The sequence below is a fragment of the Pelodiscus sinensis genome, chromosome 4, assembly GCF_049634645.1.
Source record: "Pelodiscus sinensis isolate JC-2024 chromosome 4, ASM4963464v1, whole genome shotgun sequence".
NCBI classification, from domain to species: Eukaryota; Metazoa; Chordata; order Testudines; family Trionychidae; genus Pelodiscus; species Pelodiscus sinensis.
The window spans coordinates 133268552-133278116 of record NC_134714.1 but is presented as its reverse complement, the minus strand read 5'-3'; the positions used below and the strand labels follow the sequence as shown (position 1 = coordinate 133278116).

At 49.7% G+C, this 9565-nt stretch overlaps 1 protein-coding gene across 1 annotated transcript; it reads left to right on the top strand.

Moving 5' to 3' along the window:
- Nucleotides 1-3140: 3140 nt before the first annotated feature.
- LOC102450387 (up-regulator of cell proliferation-like) lies at nucleotides 3141-9031 on the top strand. The gene has a single exon (XM_075928636.1). It carries the CDS (start codon nucleotides 3156-3158, stop codon nucleotides 7776-7778), a length of 4623 nt encoding a protein of 1540 aa, XP_075784751.1. The 5' UTR covers nucleotides 3141-3155; the 3' UTR covers nucleotides 7779-9031.
- Nucleotides 9032-9565: the final 534 nt, after the last annotated feature.

Here is a 9565-nt window from a genome sequence, read left to right as displayed (position 1 = left end):
AAGGGTAAGAGGCAAATCCTGAAAAAAATCAGCCCCCATAGTTGTCAGGGATGGGCTGGCTTTTCTTTCCCACTCCCCACGACCCCTGGGACTGGGCACCCCTTGCAGGGCCGCATCAGAGCTGTTGGGTCTCTCCTTGTTCATGCTTTTCCTCGACAAGTTTGGGCATAGCTCTCCGAGGGGGAGAGACAGCCCGTCTTACCTCCGCAGGTCTCAAACTTTCCTGTGACTACAGCTAGGCTGAGCTGATTTCCCTCAGGGGAATATGGGACGCCTGGTAAAATTTCTAGCAATTCAAACTAGGTAGTAGCCCCCCCAGACATGCCATAAAAACTCCAAGGACCAGTGGGGGAAATGGGGCAATAGGAGTCTGGGCTAAGGGGGTGCCGCTCAGGTATAGATGTAGCCTGACTTCTATTTTGAGATTTGGGGCTAGTAACCTGGGGACCTTCCCCTGATCCACCCCAGGAGGCCACCCGGCCTGTGTTGCTTTGAGGAGGGAGCACGACCAAAAATTATAACTCAAAGTTGAGGGGGGTTTGCAGCTCCGAAAGTTTGAAAATAGCTCAGGGTACAGGGAGGGTGTAGCTAAAGACCGTGTGTGGCCAGGGTAGCTCAGGGTGCAGAGATGGGGTTGTAAGGGACTGTGCAGGCAGGGGGTAGCCCAGAGGACAGCCCCAGAATTGCTAGGGGCTGTGTGTGATCAGGGAGGTAGCCCTGGGGACACGGAGGGGGTAGTGAGAAGCTGTGTACAGCGAGGGGGGTATCCCAGGATGGCAGGGGGTATTGAAAGGCTGCGTGTGACTGTGCCATGTCTTCCTGCTCCCTCCCCTGAGGCCCCGCCTTCGCTCCGCCTTTTCCCGCTCCCTCCCCTGAGGCCCCGCCTTCGCTCCGCCTCTTCCCGCTCCCTCCCCTGAGGCCTCGCCTTCGCTCCACCTCTTTCCGCTCCCTCTCCTGAGGTCCCGCCTTTGCTCCGCCTCTTCCCGCTCCCTCCCCTGAGGCCTCGCCTTCGCTCCACCTCTTTCCGCTCCCTCCCCTGAGGCCCCGCCTTCGCTCCGCCTCTTCCCGCTCCCTGCCCTGAGGCCTCGCCTTCGCTCCACCTCTTTCCGCTCCCTCTCCTGAGGCCTTGCCTTCGCTCCGCCTCTTCCCGCTCCCTCTCCTGAGGCCCCACCCTCACCCTGCCTCTTACTGCTACCTCTCCTCAGGCCCCGCCCTTACCCTGCCTCTTCCTGCTTTATCTCCCGAGGCCCCGCCCTCCCCCGCCTTTTCCCGCTCCATCTCCTGAGGCCCCACCCTCACTCTGCCTCTTCCCGCTCCCTCTCCTGAGGCCCCGCCTTCGCTCCGCCTTTTCCCCCTCCATCTCCTGAGGCCCCACCCTCACTCTGCCTCTTCCCGCTCCCTCTCTTTAGGCCCCGCCCTTACCCCGCCTCTTTCCTTTCCTGAGGCTCCACCCTTGCCCTGCCACTTCCTACTCTATTTCCTCTCCCTTCCCTAACTCCACCTCTTTCCACCCTCTGCTCCAACCCCTCCCCTGAGACCCACATTTATTCCACCTCTTCCTGCTCCCACTCCAACCCCTCCCACAAGGCCCCTGCCTTGGCTGCTCTCTGCCCTCTCCCAAGCACTTCCCCCAGCCATCAAGCAGCTGATCAACAGTCCTTACTTGTGATTTGTAACTTACTGAACTTTTTTAAAAAGTTTTGATTTCAGTTGAGTACCGTGGATTGTGTGCAACTTTGATAAACCAAATGTTCACGGTGCCGTCTTCTACCAAACAATCCCACCTCCCTGTTCCAGCCTGTTTGTGTCAGATTAACTTTATTGAATACAAAACTGCTCCCTGTTGTGATCAGAGGGCTCCTAAAAAACTCAACAGTGTGGAAAATTTCACACACACACCTAAGACAATAAAGAAAACATATGGACATCATTTAAACATTGTTCCAATGCGTGTTTTTCTCTCTGATTGTCTTTGCTAGGTGCTTTAAATTCCAAACAGGAAGCAGACAGTCAGCAACTTCCAGAGTTGGAGGAGAAAGCTCTTCTGAAAGGTAGGTAATTCCCCTTCTGCAACTCCAACGAGCCACAGTTATGGAATGACATTCAGTGTTACTTAATTTAAATATCTCGGGGTTCATTTGCATCTTCTCGGATGCCACCATTTTTAAATCCCCCTTAGTCCAAACTCCGTGCCTGTGGCTACACGCGGCATGGAGTAGGTAGCTCGAATTAGGATCTCTAATCTAAGCCAAGGGTCAGGCCAGAACCAAAGTCACAGACCAGGGACAGGCATCTTGAACACAGCAGGAAGCAGTGTTCCCGCTAAGCTGAGCCCTTGGGTGGCCACCCAGGAGTGATTCAGGTGCCACCCAGAGAGTCCCCACAACCAGCAGCACATGTTTCTCTTGGTGGGGCTCATCTGCACATGCTTCGGTGCATATAATAAAATGTATTCCACATATGGATGGATAAAATTAGAGGAAACATTCGTAGCAAGGCAGGAACCAGAAACAAGGCAGGGAAATTGGGCTTAAGAATTCAGAAAGAAGGCAGAGACCAACATACGAGCCAGACAGAAAATTACCTCATTGCACAGTTGTACCAACTGGTGCAGCCAGGCCCTTCTCCAATCAGCTCTCTCATGGGCGGTGCCTCTGGGGACCCCGGGTTCCATTAGTCACTCAGCCTGCCACTTACTGACTTAGGGCTGCGCTAGGCAGGGATGTGGCTGGATTCTCCATGCCCGGCTCCCTGGCTCCTCACCAGCCCTTTCAGCAGCTCCGCTCTGGCCCGACAACAGGAACAGGAAGTGCTGCTATTTCCACTTCAAAAGCCCACGCTCCATTTTCATTGGCTGTCCTGCCAGCTCACTTCCTGCATCCCCAGCTTTCCTGGGGACTCACTGTCCATGGCCGTAACCCCTGTAGGCAAGGCCCGCAGGGTTGGGTCTAAAGAGTTCACAACTGCCGAGAAAAGACGTTTGCGAAGCCAACAGCTGCAACGTCCAGAAAATGGCGCCCCTCCCCCATTCACCACACTGTCAGACTAAACCTATTCATGCACAGGTAATACCACAAGGATTATGTAACCTGCTCATGCTTTAATCTCTTCCTGCAGCGAGGGAGGCTCTCCAGGGCATCCTGTCCCGGCTGAAGATGGAGCCATACAGAAGCAGGAAGCTGACTTTGAGGGATCTTCAGGAAATCAACCCAGAAAGTCTGCAGAGCTGGACTCCTCGGGCCGTAGGGGATTTACCGTGGCATTTCCTGAGGAAGGTCCTGGCTCTGGATGGGGCAGCCAGAAACACGAGCCTCGGGCAGGGAACGCCTGGTGACCAAGCCGGCCGTGAGGAGAACGAGGGACAAGGCGAGGGTGGTGAGATCCTTCCTCATAGCAACACGGACTCTAGGGCTTCCCTGCACCCCCTGGACGTTCTCTGCGCCGTGCTGCTTTGCTCTGACAGTTTCCTGCAGCAGGAGATCCTGTCCAGAATGTCCATGTGCCAGTTTGCCCTGCCTCTGCTGCTCCCCGCCCTCGACTCCCCCAGGTGCACCCTGCTGCTGTGGGCCATGCGGGACATTGTGAGGAGGTGGCGGCCGCACTCCCGCCGAGGGTTCAGGGAGGAGAGCCTGGTGCTCACCCCAATGCCAACCGTCTCCTTTGTGCGGCTGGGCAGCTGCCGCTTCTCCAAGTCCCAGCTCCTCAACGAGGTTCTCAGCCCCGCCCAGCAGCACCACGACTTCTTTGTGCATCGGGACATGGAGTCTGGGAATGTCCCACGGGAAATCGCTGACGGGCTGGTTGAGATTGCCTGGTACTTCCCTGCCGGGCGGGAGAATTCGGATCTTTTCCCCAAGCCCATTGCGATTACAAACCTGCGCGGGGACATCGAGTCACACTGGCTGCAGTTCAGATTTTTAACGGAGATCTCCTCGGCGGTGTTCATCGTTACCGAGGGCATTGGTGAGAGAGAATACGCCCTGTTCTCCTCTCTAAAGGGGTCAGACATCAAATACTACTTCATCCTCAGCCATGAGTCCAGCAAACAGACCGAAACACAGGAATTCCTCAGCAAACTGGCACCAGTGCTGAAACTGAGCAAACAACACGTCCTCGAGAAAGAAATCGGGACCAACCAAGAGGAATTCACGGAAAAGCTGTGCTCTGTCATAGGAAGTATCATGAACGACCATCCCAAAGAGATGAGTACGGAAAGTATGACCAAGGCCGCATGGGCATTGGGAATCCGGCTGGATGAGGACTGTGAGGAATGCCAGACAGCAAGTACCTGCGCGAAAGAAATCACGGCAGAAATAAAAGAGGTGATGCATTACAAGAGAGAAACACTGACACTGCAAGGGGCCTTATGGAAGGGCTTAAGCAACGTGGAAAGAGAAATGTGCCGGTTGAAAGGACAAGGGGACATACCCACTGAAGAATATAAATCGAGGCTGAAAGAGAAATGGTTGCAGATACGCGCACAGCAGTATGAGCGTGACCTTCCCGATGGTTTGACTAAATTTGTCAATGGAATAGGAATGCTGTCTCCCAGGGCAATACACTACTTCCTGAAATGCATGACATTTAATCTAGATTGTATCGCCAGGGGGAACCTCCTTCGCCAGCAGCCTGGCCCACCAAAGTTACCAAAACTGAATGAATCCAGCTCTGGCTGTTCCCTAGGGGTGGAGCATTTCTTACGGGAACTGGGGCAGTTCTACGAGGCTGAATACTCCATGATGAGGGAAGGCAAAATAGCAAAAAATCAAAGGAAATTCATTCACTTCCCAAGGTTAGCAGCTGATCTGATGCTGGAAGGGTTTCCCATGGAGCTGGTCGATGGAGATGCCGCCAACATCCCGCTGCAGTGGGTGACCGACGTTCTGACTGAGCTCCATGGCAAGCTGGGGGGAAAGTCCAGGATGCTGGTTCTATCGGTGCTGGGGGGGCAGGGCTCTGGGAAATCCACCCTCCTCAACACCATATTCGGCCTGCAGTTTGCAGTGAGCAGCGGCCGATGTACACGAGGAGCCTTCATGTCACTCGTCAAAGTGGCAGAGACCTTTCAGCAGGACCTGGCCTGTGATTTCCTCCTGGTGATCGACACAGAAGGCTTGAAAGCCCCCGAACCGGCCAATCTAGAGGACAGCTATGAACACGACAATGAGCTGGCCACGCTGATAATTGGACTGAGCAACATCGTCATCGTTAACATGGCCATGGAGAACACCACCGAAATGCAGGCGGTCCTGCAAATCGTGGTCCATGCCTTCCTCAGAATGGAGGAAGCTGGACACACACCCACCTGTCTATTTGTGCATCAGAGTGTCAAGGATGCAGCTGCCTATGATCAAAACATGAGGGACAGAAAATACCTTGCAGAGCAGCTGAATGAGATGATCAAAGCTGCAGCCAAAATGGAAAAGCTACAGACGCAAATTACAGTTTCTGACCTTATGGGTGATACACCAGAAAAACAAAACTGGTACCTCCCTGGCCTGTGGCAAGAAGACCTTCCCATGGCACCTGTGAGCACTGGGTACAGTGAAAGAGTCTATGGGCTAAAGAAACATGTATTGGCATCCATTTACAGCACTCCTAAAGACATTCCACAGCTGATCGAATGGGTGAGAAGTCTGTGGAGTGCTCTGAAGCATGAAAACTTCCTCTTCAGCTTTAGAAACCCATCCGTAACCAACGCCTACACCAAGGTCTCCGCACAGTCAGTCGCATGCGAATGGGAGGTCCGCAAAGAGATGAATCTGTGGGTGACTGAAAAACAAACCTTCTTCCAGAATCAACAACCAGGCAAATTAAATGTTTGTGTCCTGACCAGTGTAACAAAGGAGACTGAGCAGAAATTGAGCTGTTTATCACGTGGTTTTTTGGAGCAGATTCAAAATGCAGCAGCAAACCAAACAGTTAGAAATGTGCAGGCTTTTGTTAGGAATACAGTTCCTCCTTCATTTCAAAGTACGAGTGATTCACACTCCATTTGCTCCAACCTGGTGAACGTTGGCAAAGAATGTCGAAAGAAAAACACAATTCAGGCGCTGTACTTAAAAACCATTGAAGGTGAACTGGACATTCTTCTGGAAGACTGTAAAACGAGAAAGAACCAGATAGACAGCAAGGAGCTGGATGTGGAGTTTGAGGAAATGTGGAGTGAGACATTGTCAAAAATACGGCTCAACTGTTTGGACGAAAAGCAAGTTTATCAAGACATTGAGTTGCTGCTGAGAGAGGACCTGGAGACGTCACCCAGTCCAAAGCCAGAGCAACACAGCAACTTATTGGATCATGGCACAAAAGCTTTTGTTATGAAAAAGGAGTATTTGGACTTACCCTTGCTTAAGAGTCTGAATGAATGGTTCACACAGGAACGCTGGCGTAAAACAGAAGAACTTGTTCACTCTTTAACGGAACAGTGCAAGGATTACGTTAAACATCTCGCCGATGACAAAGAGGACTATAAAGAAATTTACAGCAGAGGACTTTTGAGGATGATCAACGAGCGGCTTCAAGAGACTGACGTTCAGAACCTTCACACGAGCGCTTGCTTCAAAGTGGACCTGAAGCTTCACATTTTGGGGGAAGTGGTTCCTTTATTAGAGAAGATGCAGGCAAACTTCCTCCAAGAAAATAACCCTGAAGTGTATCTGGAGAAACTAAAACCCCAATACCTCACCACGTTTAAAAACCTGTATTTGGGGACGGATTCCTGCCAGACACGAGCCAGGGACTTTTCTCATTGGTGTCTTAAACCTGCCCTGGTGGAATACATGAATAACCGACTTGGGTATAAAATAGTGGATGACATTGTCTACGGTGGGCAATTTGATGAATATACAAACGGAAGCCTTTTTCAGTTCACAGTCTTAAAGAAGCTGCTGAAATACGTAAACTTCGACACCTATATCATATACATTAACAATTATGCAAATTTTGTCAAAATCTGGGTGGAGGGCCACCTGCAAGACATCTACCGCCAGAAAACCCGTCTGCAAAACCTGGAAAAAGAGATTCTGTCTGAAATCATGAAGAAAGTCATGGAGGCTCTGGAGTCTGCTGACCAAAGAGCAAACACAGTCAGTGATCTTTTAGGCCTGTTTTGTGAAGCATTACAGAACAACTTGGTGATAACCAGCGATCGGCTCGCAGCCGTGCAGTTTGAAAACACCGCAAACACTGAGGAGTTTGCGGCTGATGTTCAGGCTGCTCTTCCTGAGCTAGAAAAAGATATTTTAGCTGAATTTGATGAGATGACCTTTAAATCCAAACTCTCCAACCTGTCTCTGAAGCCCCAGGATGAAATCTTCAAGTGCGTGTTTGGCTGCGGGAAGCAGTGTCCGTTCTGTAAGGTCCCCTGTGAAGCTGGAGGGATGGACCACGGGGAACACTTTGCTACAGTCCATCGGCCACAGGGATTAGCACAGTGCAAGAACAAACGGACAGGGATGCTGGAGTTCTCCTTGTGTACTTCTGACGTGGTTTCCAAAGCAGTATTTACAAATTCAGAAACGGAAGCAAAATTTCATCCTTACAAAGATTACCGACAGGTTTACCCCGACTGGCGCATCCAGCCCGATTCCAGCATCGACACTTCCGACTACTGGAAGTTCGTTTTTAACAACTTCAACTATAAGTTTGCTAGGAAATACAACGCAAAGCCAGCAAATCTGCCGCAGACTTGGAAAAACATCACCAAGGAGCAGGCGCTAGAGAGCCTAGAGGAGGCATTTAACATAAAACAACCAACCAGCACAGAGGCTCTTTAAGCGGCATGGACATACGCCAAAAGGCCTGTATGGTTTGGTTTGTTACCTGAATGCAATAGTCTTGCTTTTTCTGCTCTTGTATTTTCTTTAGTGTGTAAAAATGATCATCATAGCAAATCCCAAACCTGCAGGCCAGACACCACCTAGATTCTCAACTGGCTACCACTTTCAGGTGATGTTCAGTTACATATTCAGTTTATGTCCCTTGCTGGTGATGCTGTGGCTAGAGATGTAAAATCCCAGTTAGGTTGATCTAACGTTTAACCGGTTAATCAACTAAAGCAGGACTAAAGTAGAAGCCCATTGCTTCTTGTCCTATCATCAGAGAGAAAAGAGAACATTTTTTTCCCCTCCTCCTTGTAACACCCTTTTAGCTACAGGTTGAACTTCTCTCATCCAGACCGGTTCTGAACGAGACAGGTTTCTGGACCAAGGGAAGTCAATATTGGCTAGCAGCATTACCAGCACTTCTACTGCTTGCTGTGCTTTTAGAGGACATGTAGGGGTAAATTAGAGCTAAATAACAGCACAGAACACTGAACGCCAGGACTGGTGGCTGTAAACAAACTTTATGGGACCACTTGTCCACACTCATGAAAAGTGGACATCCGAGTAAAATCATTCTGGATGATGAATGTTTCTGGATAAGAGAGCTCTGGATGAGAGAGGTTCAACCTGTACTTGAAAGCTGTTCATATGTTGCCCAGGGCATATTGCCAAAAATTATGCTCTTCTTATCTGGAGATAGCAAATCAGTCCACTTCCTAACCAGCTGGAGAATTTAGGAACGATGTGGCGAAATTGGAGAGGGGCCAGAGAAGAGCAACAAAAATGAATAAAGAACTAGAAGACATGGGCTATGAGGGAGGACTGAAAAAAATGGGCTTGTTTTGTTTGGAAAAAAGAAGACTAGGAGGGGACATAACAGCAGTTTTCAAGTACATATAAAGGTGCTAAAAGGAGAAGGGAGAAAAAATGTTTTCCTCGGCCTCTGAGGATAGGCCAAGAAGCAATGGGCTTCAACTGCAGCAAGGGAGATTTATGTTGGACATTAGGAAAAACTTCCTAACTGTCAGGGTGGGGAAACACTGGAATCAATTGCCTGGGGAGGTTGTGGAATCTCCATCACTGGAGCTATCTAATAGCAGATTGGATAGACACCTGTCAGGGATGATCTAGGTGCTGCTTGGTCCTGCCGAGAGGGCAGGGGGCTGGACTTGATGATTTGTCGAGGTCCCTTCCAGTTCTAGTGATCTATGATTCTATAAGATTGTCCAAAGTGGCAAAATGTTTGAAAAAAATTGTCTCTATTTTAATCTGAGTAAAATCATGTCATGTTCACCGAAGAATTGGAATGTGATTTTTGTTACATTTGATGTCACATTTACCTTTCTCTTAGAGTTCTTTGTTCTCAACCATTGTATACGATTCCTCCCAAACAATGATAAAGCCACTACCGCAAGGACGTGGCTAAAGCAGGCAGAACGGGAAGCAAACTTCATACCCGATTAGGTAGGAATGAGAAGGAGGAGGGCCAATGACAGGTAAGCTTGAGGAGAAACTTGCCTGCTTTTACATATGATTTGTTTTTAAAATGTCCTGTCAACTAAATTACAAAATCCTTTAAAAAAGAACCAGGCCTCTTGTATAAAGGCTCCTTTCTGTTTGCTCTTTGAAGCAAACTCTTCTTAAAATTAAAGCAAAGTGTTTGCTGTAATCACATGACTTCTGAAGCTGAGGCATCATTAATGGGCTTCTAGAATTTACATCTGAATCCAGCCCGGATC